The 15,101-nt window shown below is 41.6% G+C and overlaps 2 protein-coding genes across 9 annotated transcripts in view; one reads left to right on the forward strand and one right to left on the reverse strand.

The window, feature by feature from the left end:
- The window catches only part of LOC127491585 (uncharacterized), a 75,355-nt gene extending 62,283 nt beyond the window's left edge, over positions 1-13,072 (reverse strand). For 4 of the 5 annotated variants that reach the window (XR_016232025.1, XM_089330185.1, XM_089330186.1 and 1 more), the window contains exon 1: positions 12,721-13,072. Coding sequence is in view for 4 of the 5 variants with exons in the window: in XM_089330185.1 (XP_089186311.1) it covers positions 12,721-13,071 (351 nt within the window). In the remaining variant the exon portion in view is untranslated. Of the gene's footprint in view, positions 1-10,505; positions 11,974-12,720 lie in introns of those variants that run through there. The other variant, XM_089330184.1, reaches the window with a different exon arrangement.
- NEMP2 (nuclear envelope integral membrane protein 2) overlaps positions 13,030-15,101 on the forward strand; it is a 29,487-nt gene continuing 27,415 nt past the window's right edge. For 2 of the 4 annotated variants that reach the window (XM_089330177.1, XM_089330178.1), the window contains exon 1: positions 13,030-13,169. Coding sequence is in view for 1 of the 4 variants with exons in the window: in XM_008258836.5 (XP_008257058.4) it covers positions 13,070-13,169 (100 nt within the window). In the remaining 3 variants the exon portion in view is untranslated. The remainder of the gene's footprint in view (positions 13,170-15,101) is intronic. The other 2 variants (XR_016232024.1, XM_008258836.5) reach the window with 1 other exon arrangement.

The raw sequence follows: 15,101 nt of genomic DNA on the forward strand, positions 1-15,101 counted from the left end.
TTGAGTATTTTGGTGAGAATTTCTGTATCTCTGTTCATCAAGGATATGGATCTGTAGTTTTGTTGTTGTTGTTGTTGTGTATTTTTGCTGGCCTCATAGGATGAATTTGAAAAATTTCTTCCTCTTCTATTTTCTGAAATAATTTAAGAAAGATTGCTTTTAATTCTTCTTCAAATGTTTGGTAGAATTCAGCAGTGAAGCCATCTGGTCCTAGTCTTAGCTTTGCTGGGAGATTTTAAATACTGATTCAATCTTGCTACTTGTTATTGGTCTCTAGGTATTCTGTTCCTTTGTGATTCAAATTTGCCAAGGTGGATGTGTCCAGAAATTTGTTCATTTCTTTTAGGTTATCATATTATTCTAGTAATTTATAATAATCATTTGTATTTAATTTCATCTCTGTTTTTATGGATTTGAATCTTTTCTTTTTCTTCTTAGTCCAGCTAAGAGTTTGTCAATTTTGTTCATTTATTCAAAAAACTAGTTCTTCTTTTTACTGATTTTCTTAAAGTCTCAATGTCATTTATTTGTGCCCTGAGTTTTATTATTTCTTTCCCTTCACTAATTTTGGATTTTATATGTTCTTGTTTTTCCAGATCCTGAGGTGCAGAAATGAGTTGTTAGTGTTTTTTTTTCTTCTATCTTTTTAAAAAGATTTTTATGGTTTTGTGATTGTGGGGAGCAACTGGGAGCAACTTGGACTAGACTAAGTTACTGGAATTAAGACTTATTCTATGCATCTGCTCTCCCACAATATGGCGCTGGGAGAGGAGGAAACAGCTTCTATACAGCTGCCTCCAGTTCAACCACTAAACAGCAGGACCTGCTCCTGATTGGAGGAGAGCAGCGTACTTGGCGTGTGGGCAGCCGAGTTGGGATTGGCGGAAGAGGACTATAAAGGAGGAGAGAGACAACATGCACCAGGAACATCTATCTGAAGGAACACCTGTGCAGCCCCCGAGAGAGTCGGCCGGCGGTGTGCCGCTCCCCCGCGGAAGTGGGGAAAGTGGCTAGGGGGAACCGCCCTTCCACGGAGGTGGAAGGGATGGTAGCCAACCCGGGAAGAACCAGCAGCAAACCCAGGGAGGGCCGAGCAGACGAAAGAACAACACAGGGTCCTGTGTCGTTCCTCCATGAAGACGGGGAGCGACAGTGATGTTGGTATTGATTACTGTAAACTTCCCTTTTGATACTGTTTTTGCTGTATCCCATTGGTTTTGGTATGTTGTTCCCATTTTCATTCATTTTATTTTATTATTTATTTATTTTTTAGAAAACTTTTATTTAATAAATATAAATTTCAAAAGTACAACTTTCGGATTATGGCAGTGTTTCCCCCCATAACCACCATCCCACTCGCAAACTATCCCATCTCCTACTCCCTCTCCCATCCTATTCTTCATTAAGATTCATTTTTAATTATCTTTACATACAGAAGATAACTTAGTATGTACTAAGATTTCAAAAGTTTGCACCCACACAGACACACAAAGGATAAAGTACTGTCTGAAGACTAGTTTTACTGTTAATTCTCATAGTACAACACATTAAAGACAGAGATCCTACATGGGAAGTAAGTGCACAGAGACTCCTGTTGTTGATTTAACAATTGACACTCTTCTTTACATTTTCATTCATTTTAAGAATTTTTTTTATTTCCTTCTTAATTTCTTCCTTGATCCATTGCTTGTTCAGGGGTAAATTGTTTAATTTCATTATATTTATGTTGTTTCCAAAGTTTTTCTTGTTATTGAATTCTAGCTATATTGCATTGGAAAAACATATTTGATACAGTTTTAATTTTTGGAGACTTCTTTTGTGGCCTACCATATGATCTATCCTGGAGAATGTGTGATTGAGAAAAATGTATATTCTGTGCTATTGAAAAGGAAGTGTATTCTGCAGCTGTTGGGTGGAATGTTCTGTACATGTCTATGAGGTCCAGCTGATCTAGAATGTAATTTTTTTTTTTTTAAAGATACTCAAATTTATTAGCTATCAGGAAGTGCAAATTCAAACCACAACGAGGTACCAATTAAAATGACAAATAGGCCTATAATTTTAAAATATAGTGATAAGTGATGGTGAAGACATGGAGAAATTAGAACCCTCATACACTTCTGGTAGGAATATAAAATAGTGGATCCATTTTGAAAACATTTTTGTAAAATATTTTATTTATTTGAAAGACAGAGTTATGGAGAGACAGAGATCTTCCATCCACTAGTTCACTCCCCAGGTGTCTTCAAGGAAGCCAGGAGCCTGGAACTCCATCCAGGTATCTTACATGGATGGTAGGGGTCCAAGTACTTGGGCCATTGTCTGCTGCTTTCCTAGGTACCTTGGCAGGTAGTTGGGTTGGAAGTGGAGCAGCCAGGCTTGGTCTGGTGCTAATATGGGATGCTGGCATGGCAAGCAGTGGCTTAACCCACTGTAATACAATTCTGGCCCCATTAGAATGCATTCTGGTATCTCCTTAGTCACTTAACATAGAGATACTCTACACTCCAGAAAGTTCATTCCTCACTGTATGCCCAAGAGAAATGAAAACATATATCTACATAAAAATTATACATTAACGTTCATGCTAACATTATTTGTAGTAGCCAAAAAGTAGATAACATTCCAATTTCCATTAACTGATGAGAGGATTGACAAAATAGAGTATTATTTGGCAAGAAAAAATAATGAAATACTGATACATGCTCCAGTGTGGATGACCCTTGAGAACACTAAAGGAAAGGAGCCAGTTACAAAGGACTATTGTATTGAATGTACAGAACAGGTAAATCCATAAACACAGAAAATAGATTGATGGTTGCTCAGGCAGGGAGGAATAGGGAGAATAAGAAGCAACCACCTAGAATGTAATTTTTTAAAGAAAGATTTTATTTAATGAATACAAACTTCATAGGTACAGCTTCAGGAATACAGTGGTTCTTCCCCCCATACCCACCTTCCCACAACCATTGCCGTCCCACCTCCTACTCCCTCTCCCATCCCATTCTTCATTAGGATTCATTTTTAATTAACTTTATTTATTTATTTACTTACTTGACAGGTAGAGTTAGACAGTGAGAGAGAGAGACAGAGAGAAAGGTCTTCCTTCCGTTGGTTCACCCCCCAAATGGCCGCCACGTCCAGTGCTGTGCCGATCCAAAACCAGGAGCCAGGTGCCTCCTCCTGGTCTCCCATGCAGGTGCAGGGGCCCAAGCACTTGGACCATCCTCCACTGGCCTCCCGGGCCACAGCAGAGAGCTGGACTGGAAGAGGAGCAACTGGGAGTAGAACCCAGTGCCCATATGGGATTCCAGTACCACAGGCAGAGGATTAGCCAACTGAGCCACGGCGCTAGCCCTAATTAACTTTATATACAGAAGATCAACTATATACTAAGTAAAGATTTCAACAAAATAAATTTTTTTACCACTGTGTAGTATTCCATAGAGTACATATCCCACAATTTTTTATCTAGTCTTCCGTTGACGAACATGTAGGTTGACTCTGTAACTAAGCTCTTGTGAACTGGCTGTAATAAACATGGAGGTGCAGATAACTCTTTTACTTGATGATTTCATTTTCCTTCGGCAAATTCTGAAGAGTGGGATGGCTTGGTCATATAGTAGGATTATATTCAGATTTCTGAGGTATCTCGATACTGTCTTCCACAGCGGCTTTACCAGTTTATATTCCAACCAACAGTGGATTAAGGTACCTTTTTTTCTACATCCTCACCAGCATTTATTGCCTTTTGATTTCTGTATGAAAGCCATTCTAATAAGGGTGAGATGAAACATCATTGTGGTTTTGATTCGCATTTCCCTGACAGCTAGTGATCCTGAACATTTTTTCATGTGTCTGTTGGCCATTTGGATTTCCTCTTTTGAAAGATGTCTGTTTAAGTCCTTCACCATTTTTTTCACTGGTTGTTTTGTTGTTTTGGGGTTTTTTGATCACGTTATATATTCTGGTTATTAATCCTTTATCAGTTGCAGGTTTTACAAATAATTTCTCCCATTCTGTTGGTTGCTTCTTCACTTTCCTGTTTCTTTTGCAGTATAGAAGCTTCTCAGTGTTAAGTAATCACATTTGAGAATTTTGATTTTGATTGCTTATGCTTTTGGGGTCTTGTCCAAGAAGTCTTTGCCTATCCTAATGTCTTGCAGGGTTTCTCCAATGTTCTCAAATGATTTGATAGTGTTGGGTCACAGACGTAGGTCTTTAATCCATTTTGAGTGGATTTTTTTGTAAGGTGTAAGATAGGAGTCTTGCTTCATATTTCTGCATGTGGAAACCCAGTTTTCCTAGCACCATTTGCTGAAGAGACTGTCCTTGCCCCAAGGACTGATTTTAGCTCCTTTGTCAAATAAAAGTTGGTTGTAGATGGTTGATTTGTGGCATTTTGATTCTGTTCCATTGGTCTACCCATCTGTTTTTGTACCAAAACCAGGCTGTTTCGATTGTAACTGCCTGTAGTAAGTCTTGAAATCTGGCATTCAGGTGCATGCAGCTTTATTTTTGTTGCATAAAGTTGTTTTAGCTATTTAGTGTTTCCATATGAATTTCAACATCATTTTTTCTATATCTGAGAAGAATATCCTTTGGTATTTTGATTGCTAATGCATTTAATCTGTAAACTGCCTTTGGGAGTATGGACATTTTGATGATATAGATTCTTCCAATCCATGAACATGGAAGATTTTTCCATCTTTTGGTGTCTTCTTCTATTTCATTCTTTAATGTTTTCATAATTCTCATCATAGAGATATTTGACATCCTTGGTTAAATTTATTCCAAGGTATTTGATTTTTTTTGTAGCTATTGTGAATGGGATTACTCTTAGAAGTTCTTTCTCAGCCATGACAGTTTCTGTGTATACAAAGGCTGTTGATTTTTGTATATTGATTTTATATCCTGCAAGTTTACCAGATTCTTCTATGTGTTCCAGTAGTCTCTTAGTGGAGTCTGTTGGATTCCCTATACATACAATCATGTCATCTGTAATCATGGATAGTTTGACTTCCTCCTTCCCAATTTGTATCCCTTTGATTTCTTTTTCTTGCCTAATGGCTTTGGTTAAATCTTCCAAGACTATATTGAATAGCAATGATGAGAGCAGGTATCCTTGTTTGGTTCCAGATTTCAGTGGGAATGCTTCCAACTTTTCTTCATTCAATAGGACACTGGCCATGGGTTTCTCATTGAGTTGCCTTGATTGTTTTAGGGATGTTCCTTCTATACCCAATTTGCTTAGAGTTTTCATCATGAATGGGTGTTCTATTTTATCTAATGTTTTCTCTGCATCCATTGAGATAATCATATGGTTTTTGTTCTTCAGTTCATTAATGTGAAGTACCACATTGATTTGCAAATGTTGAACCATCCCTGCATACCAACAATAAATCCCACTTGGTCCAGGTGAATGATCATTCTGATGTGTTGTTGGATTTGAATGGCTAGAATTTTGAGGATTTTTGTGTCTATGTTCATCAGGGAAATTGGTCTGTAGTTCTCTTTTTCAGTTGCATCGTTTTCAGGTTTAGGAATTTAGGTGATACTGAGTTCATAGAATTTGGGAGGAATCCCTCCCTTTCAATTGTTTTGAATAGCTTGGGAAGAATTGGAGTTAGTTCTTCTTTAAATTTCTGGTAGAATTCAGCAATGAAGCCATCTAGTCCTGGGCTTTTATTTATTGTGAGGGCCGTTATTAATGATTCAATTTTGGCTTGGTTAAGGGTCTGTTTAGGTTTTCTATGTCTTCATGGCTCAATTTAGGTAGGTTGTATTGTCCAGGAATCTATCCATTTATTTTTATTTTTTTAAAGATTTATTTTATTTATTTGAAAGAGTTACAGAGAGAAGTAGAGACAGAGAGAGAGGTTTTCTATCTGCTGGTTCACTCCCCAGATGGCTACAAAGGCTGGAGCTGAGCTGATCTGAAGCCAGGAGCCAGGACTTTCTCTTGCTCTCCCACGTGGGTGCAAAGGCCCAAGGACTTGGGCCATCTTCTACTGCTATTCCGGGCCATAGTAGAGAGCTGGATTGGCAGAGGAGAAGCTGGGACTAGAACCAGCACCCATATGGGATGCTGGCACTTCAGGCCAGGGTTTTAACCTGCTGTGCCACAGTGCCAGCCTCCTCATTTTTTTAAAAGATTTATTTTATATCCATTTCTTCTAGGTTTCCCCACTTGTTTGCATACAGTTCTTTGTAATAATTTCTGATGATTCTTTTTATTTCTATGGTGTCTGCTGTTAAATTTCCTTTTTCATCTCTAATGTTACTGATTTGGGTCTTCTTTCTCCTTTTTTTGGTTAGTTGAGCCAATAGTGTGTCAATTTTGTTTATTTTTTTTAAAAAAAAAAGCTCTTCATTTTGCTTATCAGTTGTATTGTTTTTTGGTTTTGATTTTGTTTATTTCTTCCCAATTTCAATTATTTCTTTTCTCCTACTAGTTTTGGATTTGGATTGCTGTTGCTTTTCTAGATCCTTGAGATGCTTTGATAGCTCATTTATGTGGTGCCTTTCCAATTTCTTGATGTAGGCACCAATTGCTATAAACTTTCTACTTAACACTGCTTTTGCTGTATCCCATAAGTTTTGATTCATTGTATTGTCATCTTCATTTGTTTCTAGAAATTTTTTGACTTCTCTTTTGATTTCTTCTATGACCCACTGTTCATTCAGGAGGATGTTGTTCAGGCTTCATGTGTTTGCATATGTTCTAGAGATCCCTGAGTTGCTGATTTCCACCTTCATTCCATTGTGGTCCAAGGAGATGCATGGTATGATTTGGTATGATTTCGATTTTTTTAAAAATTTGCTGAGTCTTGCTTTGTGGCCTAGCATGTGGTCAGTCCTAGAGAAAGTTCAATGCACTGCTGAGAATGTGTATTCTGCAACTGTAGGATGGAAAGTTCTGTAGAATCTGTTATGTCCATTTGGTCTATAAGTGTCAATTAACTCTGTTGTTTCCTTGGTGATTTTCTATCTGGTTGATATGTCCATTGTTGAAGGTGGGGTATTGAGGTCCCCCATTATTATTGTATTGGAGTCTAAGTCTCTCTTTAGATCCTTAACATTCCTTTAAAACAGTCAAGTGCCCTGTAATTAGGTGCATATACATTTATAATAGTTACATCTTCCTGTAGAATTGATCCCTTAATCATTAATAGTGCCCTTCTTTGTCTCTTTTAACAATTTTTGTGTTAAAGTCTATTTTGTCTGATATTAGCATGGCTATACCAGCTCCTTTTGCTTTCTGTTAGCATGGACTTTTTCCATCATTTCACCTTCAGTCTGGATGCATCTCTGTTGGTGAGATGTGTTTCGTGTAGGCAGCAAATAAATGAGTTTTGTTTTTTAATCCATTTAGCCAGTCTGTGTCTTTTAACTGGAGAGTTGAGTTCATTTACATTCAAATTGACTACTGATAAGTAACGACTTTACCCTGACATTTTTCCATAATTATTCCCATTTTTTACTTCGTACTTCCTTTGTACTTTTATTTGGTGATTTTCTTCCTTTACCTTTTGTAGTAATAACAGTGTTTCTGTGTGCAGCACATCCTTAAGCATCTTTTGCAAGGCTGGATGGGTGGTGACAAATTCTTCCAATTTCTGTTTGTTATGGAAGGTCTTTATTTCACTTTCATTCATAAATGAGAGCTTTGAGGGATACAGTATTCTGGGTTGACATTATTTTCTCTTAAGACTTGTAATATATCTTGCCATTTTCTCCTAGCCTGTAGGATTTTCTGATGAGAAGTCCACTTTGAGTCTAATTGAAAATCCTCTGAAAGTAATCTGGCATTTCTCTTGTGCACATTTTAGAATCCTTTCTTTATGTTTTACTGTGGAGAGTTTGATTACAATGTGCCATGGTGAAGATCTTTTCTGATCATGTTTATTAGGAGTTTTATGTGCTTTTTCCACTATTTGAATGTCCCTTTCTTCCTCCAAACTAGGGAAGTTTTCCATTATTATTTCACTAAAAATGCCTTCTAGTCTTTTATCTCTTTCCACGCCTTCCAGGAATTCCTAGAATCTGTATCTTGCAGATAACCAACAGTGTTTTTTAGTTTTCTGATTTCCTCTTCCTGTTTTTTGTTTGACTCTATAATTTCCTGCAATTTGTTTTCTAAGTTGAATATCCTTTCTTCTGCTTCACCAATTCCATTGTTAATGCTTTCCACTGTGTTTTTTATTCTATTGAATTTTTCATTCCCAATATTTCATTTTGTTCTCTCTTTAAGATCTTAATTTTGTGGGAGAAATTTTCTTTCATGTCATGTGCAGATTTCAGTAGTTCATGCTTTTTTCTGATTACTTCTATGTAATCTTAAGATCTATTTTTTGAATTCTATTTCTTGCATTTCCTCAAAATCTTTACCTTCACAATCTGGTATTGAAGTGTTATATTCTTTTGGGGGATCATGTTGTGTTCCTTATTCTTGTTTCTAGAATTGGTGTGTTTATTATTCAGTATTTGTGGAGATGGAGAGATTCATTGTTTTTTTTTTTTTTTTTTTCCCTCTGGTGGCTTCTATCTTTGGACTATGTCTGTGTGGATTAGTGGAGTTTCTGTCTTCAGGGAATACTTAGAGGCATGCATTGATTGTGGCTATAGAGCTCTGCTCAGTGCTCCAGGGTGAAAGGAGTGTTAAGGTGACCCTCAGTTTGGGTGTGGTAAATCTTTTTTTTTTTTAATCAGAGTGGAGGTTTTTCTTCTGTTGGCATAGACTCAGTTCATTTCCTCTCCTCAAAGGAGACCAGTGCCTGGGCCAGTGCCAGTTGGTATAATATTCATCCGTACTTCCACAAGAACTACATAAAGGATCTGTGCAGTCCTCAGTGTAAGCAGATTCCCCAGCACTGTCCCTCACCAGGGAACCAGGGAGCCCTGAGTGTCTGGATCCTCCCACAGTGACTGCCCCAAGTTCCAGCTACATCCTGAGCCTTCCCACACAGTCTCAGTGTTTTAAGAGTCCTAGTTACACGCCTCCCACAGTCGCAAGCACCCAGCCCCCATCAGTTCTCTCCACCAAACTCCGGAGTCTCCACTTGGTTGGTTGCTGGGCATGGACAGCAGCTGGCACAGCGGTTATGTATGTCCAAAATAGTACCCACTCTGTATCAACTTGTTACAGGATACTGCTGCAGGATGATCAGGGTAAAAAGAAATGTGCCCCCTCTCTTCTTTCTCCTCCTCTAGTTTGGCAGGTACACTATCCCTCACAGGGCTCCAAGTCAGATTCCCTCCTGGCTTTTCCTGCAGCTTTATCACCAGTGGTTTGGGTTGCTGCAGTCTGCTCTCATCTCTCTCCAAGGCTGGTGTGGAGGCTCTCAGCTGCTAGGGTCCTGATTTGTGAATGCCACACCTTCCACATAGGTCCGCTGTTTCCCTCTAATTTCTGTGGAGTTTCCTCTGCTGTTTTCTCTCTAACTCTTCCTTGAGACTGCACTCTCTCCACTATCTTTAAACTATCTTCTGCTAGACTAGAGTAGTAAACTCCCTCCCTACTCTGCCATCTTAATCCGATCCCACTTTTATCTTTCTAGTCTTCACCCTAGATATAAAAATGGTTTATGCACAATATTCAAAATATTACAGCATTCTGAATTTGCACAGTTAATCTTACCAGTAGTTTTCTGCCTTCTGGGTTTTTGGGTTTTTTCTTCTTAGTTGTTTGCATCACTTTTTTTCAGTTTGAAGAACTCCTTTCTGCATTTCTTGTTAAGATGATGCTGGTGATAAATTGTATCAACTTTTGTTGTCTTTATCTCTCCCTCATTCCTGAAGGATAGCTTTGCTGGGTACAGTATTCTTGGTTGGCAATATTTTTCATTCAGTACTGTGAAAGTTTCATCACACTCCATCCTAGCCAATATGGCTTCTGTTAAGAAGTTTGCACTGAGGTGAATTTAGATCCCCTTATGCATTAATTGTTTATTTTCTCTTACAGTTTTGAGAATCCTCTCACTTTAAACTTAGAAAACATTATAATAGTATATCTTGGGGTAGACTTGGTTGGTTGACTATGACTGGTGACCTTTGACCTTCCTATACCTGGAGTTGTATCTGTCTCTAATTTGGGGAAGTTTTCTGTTATTATCTCTTTGAATATCTTTTTACTCCTTTGGCATTCTCAATTCCTTCTTGAACCCCAGTAACTGATATTTGCTCTTTTCATGCTGTTCTTAAGTTCTCTTAAGCTTTCTTCATTCTTCTGGATCCTCTTTTTCTACTCCAACTGTCTTTGAGCTCACCGATCCTTTCTTCTGTTTGATCTCTTCTGCTATTTATAAATTCTATCAAATTTTAAAATTTCACATTAGTATACTTTTCAATTAAAGAATTTCTGCTTGATTTGGTTCAATCATTTCCATCTCTATCAGTTCTCTGTTAGAATATTAAGCCATTTCTCTGCATTCTGTTGAGATCTATTTAGTTTCTTTAAAAGTTATTTTTAAATCTTCATCCAAGCATTTGAAAATTCTAATTCCTTGATGATTGCTTTCTGTTACTTTAATTTTCTCCTTGTATGAAGTCATGGTTCCACGGAAGTTTTTTTTTTTTGTTTTGTTTTGTTTTTTTTTAAGATTTATTTACTTGAGAGGCAGAGAGAGAGAGAGAGAGAGAGAGAGAGAGAGAAAGGTCTTCTATCTTCTGGTTCACTCCCCAAATGGCCACAGTGGCTACAGCTGAGTTGATCTGAAGCCAGGGGCTTCTTCTGGGTCTCCCACATGGGTGCAGGGGTCCAAGTACTTCGACCATGTTTCACTGACTTCCCAGGCCATTTGCAGAGAACTGGATTGGAGCAGGAGCAGTTGGGACACAAACCAGCACCCATATGGGATGCTGGTACCACAGGTGGAGTCTTAACCTATTATACCACAGTGCTGGCCTTCCCTGGAAGTTCTTGTCACTTGTTGAAGAATTAGTTATTGCAATCTGGCTTCATTTGTGGCTGTCCTTCTAGAAAGTCTAAGAAGCCTGCCAATTTTCTCTGAGCCTAAGGACACTTACGCTATTTCAGCACTAGATAGCAACCCTGTGTTGAGGTTTGTCCCAGAACTGATGTTGATGTTTTTCCCTGTTTCAGTTCTACAATACTCCTCAAACTCCAATTTGTCCCAAATCTCTAGTTTGTGTGTTCTTCAGAATGAAATAGGGAAGTGCCTAAAATAAGGTAGTCCATTCCTACAGATTTCTTCTTGGGGCTTGTTTAGGCCCAGACTCCTACTCCAGAGCCCACCAAGACCAGTGCAGTTTAGAGGTAGGACTATAGCCCACCCTTCTATGGTATGTCTACTACTGAGATGGACTCACTGCTCACTGCTTCTCCTATCAGCTGACCAGGATATAAGATGGATCAACTGGGTCAGTGGAACTCCACTCGGCACTGAGGCAACTATAGACTTTGTCTGCAGCCACTTGTCTGGAAACAGGGTCCATTAGGATTTGCTCCATGATGGGCTTTACCAGCCTAGCACTGAGACCAAAACAGTCCTGTGGTTCCTTGCTGCCTGCCCAGGGGGGCAGACTCTTACCTGCATAGGCAGGCACTAGGTGGGCCACATCTGGGTCTCATAGTTGTTGGGCCCTGTGCAATCCTGGAGGTCCACGTGAAGCTGCCAGTGATACCTACTGTACTGAGGCTGTCCCAGAAGGCTGCAGGTCTCTGACTGATACTGGGACAAGTCCAGAAACGTCACCCACAGGCATTTGCTTAGGGATGGGGACCAATAGCCCAGTGTTGGGCTTTACCAGTTCAGCGCCAAATCCCACGACAGTCCCATGGCTCCTTGCTATCTTCCTGAGGCTGAAGGAGGATGACAATGACAGTTTCTTCACTGCCCAGAGTAGCATGAGGCTGGGTCACATCTGGGTCCCATGAAGTCTCAGAGGTACACAATATGCCAGAGTTAGTTGTCTCACTGGAGCACATATCCTATTCAAAACGTAGCAAGTCTGTTCTTATAAAACAAAAGGCCATCTTAATTATCAATATTATGATCATTCAAGATATATCTTCATATCTGTTTTTAACACACTAATTTTAAGGACTGTTAGTTGGTGAGGGGACACTTTAAACCCCCCCTTTTTTAAAAAAAATTATTTATTATTTGAGAGGCAGAGTTACAGAGACGGGGGGAGACAGAAAGAAAGAGAGAGAGGTCTTCCATCCACTGGTTACTCCCCAAATGGCCTCAACAGCCACAGCTGGGCCAATCTGAAGCCAGGAGATTCTTCTAGGTGTCCACGTGAGTGTAGGGGCCCAAGTATTTGGGCCATCTTCTACTGCTTTCCCAGGCCATTAGCAGGGAGCTGGATCAGAAGTAGAGCAGCAGGGACTAGAACCTGCACTGATGTGATGCCGGTGCTGCAGGCAGAGGCTTAGCCTATTATGCCACAGCACCTGCCCATCTTAAACCCTTTTGTACTCTGAAATGTGAAGGTTTTTAATGAGCTTAGAAATACAAGTCAATGAATTATGTAAGCAATCAGACTTCCAATTTGCTATTGTTACAGAAAACAAAGAAAAAATGAGAACATCCAAAGGCAAAAATAAAGAAACTGCCTATATAAAAGGTGGAGGGGTTGGGGTGGGGTCTTCTTCATGGGTTGTCACAGAGAGCTCTGAGAACTCAGCCCCAAATCCCGCAGGTCAACACTCAAGCAAGCACGATTTCTTCCTCGCATCCTTTCCAGACCTACCTGCCTCCAGGCGCCCAGAGCGGCAGAACGTAGCTCATTGGCCTCCAATAGTTTGGAGGTTCCAGGCCTCCAGGTAAGCAAGCGCGCCAGTCCTGGAGGCCGTAACGGTCGGGAAGGCTCCGGAGAGGCGGGTCGGTGCGGCGGGAGCCCCTGGGGCTGGGCCCGGCAGCCCCGAGGGTACGGCCCGGCCCGGAGCCTCGGGCCGACTCCTCCCCGCCCGGGAGGCGGGGCCTCCGCCTTCCCCGCGTACGGGCCTCGCGCCCCCTCTGGCTCCCCCGAGTCCCGCGCCATTTCCTCTTGGCCGCCGGCCCCCAGAGGCTCGGGTGGCGCGGTGCCGAGGCGAGGAGGCATGCGGCCGCCCCTGGGGCCGTGGTGGCCGCTGCTCTGGCTGCCGCTCCTGGCCCGACTGCCCACGGGCGGCGTGCACGGGGACGAGGCGGCGTTGGCAGGTAACCCCGGGCTCCGCGCGGCGCGCGCGCACTCGCTTCCGGCTCGGCGGGCCAGGGAGGGCGCTCCCGGTCTCTCCGCTTCTGGGTGGCTCCGCGGTCGCGGGCCAGCACCCGCCCGCCGTCCTTCCCGCCTCTTGGGCTTCCCTGGCGAATCTGCTGGCGTTAGGACATTTCCTCTTGTTAGGGCCAGAAGCAGCCGCACAGTTCAAAGTCGGGCCCCGGTTCCCCTGTTGCACGGAAGCCCAGAGACGGTTTGGTTTGTCCAGGGTCACACAGCTAGTCCCCGGCCCAGCTGCCCCTGGCCCCCAGGCTTTTCGTTTAGGGCTGCCTGTGCAGGGCAAGAGTTTACAGTGAAAACCTTTCTCCGTCTAGCCAAGCATTTGCACAGCAGACTAGAGAAGGTAAGGACTTCCGGTTTTAGAATGGGACTCCGGTTCCCTGGCTGGCCCTGTGACCTTGAGCGAGTCGCCTGCAAAACGCGGATAACTGCCAGCACTGTCGTGCTGGTTCCCGTGAGCACCGTGTCGGGTACCTAGGAAACAAGAAACGGTGGCTGCAGTGGAGTGCTCCCGGGGGAGTCAGAAAACTATTAATTTCCCAGGAACTTAACATTTTCTGTCTCATCCCTCATTGCCTCTATAAAATCCCTAAAAGCTTTCCTGGAGGCATTCGCCGCCAGGTACTGTTTACTGGTTGCAAGGGCGGCTGCTTCCTGTGGTCTGTTTACTGGGTCTCCATCGCCTTCCGAGAAAGTCAGGGCTCCTTGTCTAACTAGGAGAGAGAGATGGAGAGAGGCTGGGTAAGCAGTGAGCAGGTGCTGCCCGCAGCAGCCCTCAGGAACCTGGCAGTGAGCTAACATCTTGGGCAACTGTCTATACCCGTTTCGCTGCACAGGTGTTTGTTGAGTGCTCACTGTGTACCAGGCAGTGCGTTAACTGCATCATCTATGGTCTTTAGTATTCACAGAAGCCTTTTAGGAGAAGGTGTCATTTATACACCCATTTTACAGATGTGCAAACATAGGCTTAATGATAGGATGCATAAGTATATACTAGAGAAAAAAATGAAACATTTCTCTCTGTGGATTGTTTCTGGGCGTGGCTGCAAAATTAAAAAGAACCTTGGCCCAACACCTCGAACCTTGTTTTTAGTTCACTCATTACAGTCAGCAACTGCTTGTGGCCTAACCTTGGTCCCCACACATTGTCTTTATGCATCGTAGCTTTCTCATCAGGAAAATGGTATTTTTTGCTCAGAGGTTTGTGATATTCGCCTCAGTGAACCCAATGTTTTCCAGTTGTGTTTGTATGAGGCCACATTTAATAGTAACAGTTCTCTGTTTTGTAGACATAGGAAATCATTTACCTAGGATTTGGGCCAGGGTCGCCTGAGATCATTTCTAGACACACATAAATGCTTATTAGGGCTTCTGTTCTCCCTGGGACTTACAGATGCTCCCCGAGTTGATCAAGTTCTAGTTCACAGCTAAGAAAAATGGCAACTTCTGTAGCCATGTAGTGATGCTTCCCCATCCCCATGGGCTTTTCAGGGTAAGCGAGGAAGCATCCAGGACCCTGTGGTGTGCCAGGAACACTTGTTGCACACTCTGGCTTAGGCTAGGTGTAAGAATCATTGCTGCTCAGTGTGTGGGCTTATGAGGAGCCCTGAGATGGAACAGTAGTCCCCCCCTTACCTGCAGCGCATGTATTCCAAGACCCACAGTGGATGTCTGAGACCCCAGATAGTACAATCCTATATATATCATTTTTTCCTGTATTTTCATAAGGGTGAGAAATCTTAATTTATACATTAGACACAGGTAGATATTAACACTAGCTAATAATAAAATAATAATTCTAACAGTATATTGAAATAAAAATGACTTAAAGCTTATGAATCGTCTATTTCTGGAATTTTCCTTTAATATTTTCA

Source organism: Oryctolagus cuniculus, chromosome 3 (assembly GCF_051225735.1).
Source record: "Oryctolagus cuniculus isolate XC-2025 breed Fujian yellow rabbit chromosome 3, ASM5122573v1, whole genome shotgun sequence".
Classification (NCBI taxonomy): Eukaryota; Metazoa; Chordata; class Mammalia; order Lagomorpha; family Leporidae; genus Oryctolagus; species Oryctolagus cuniculus.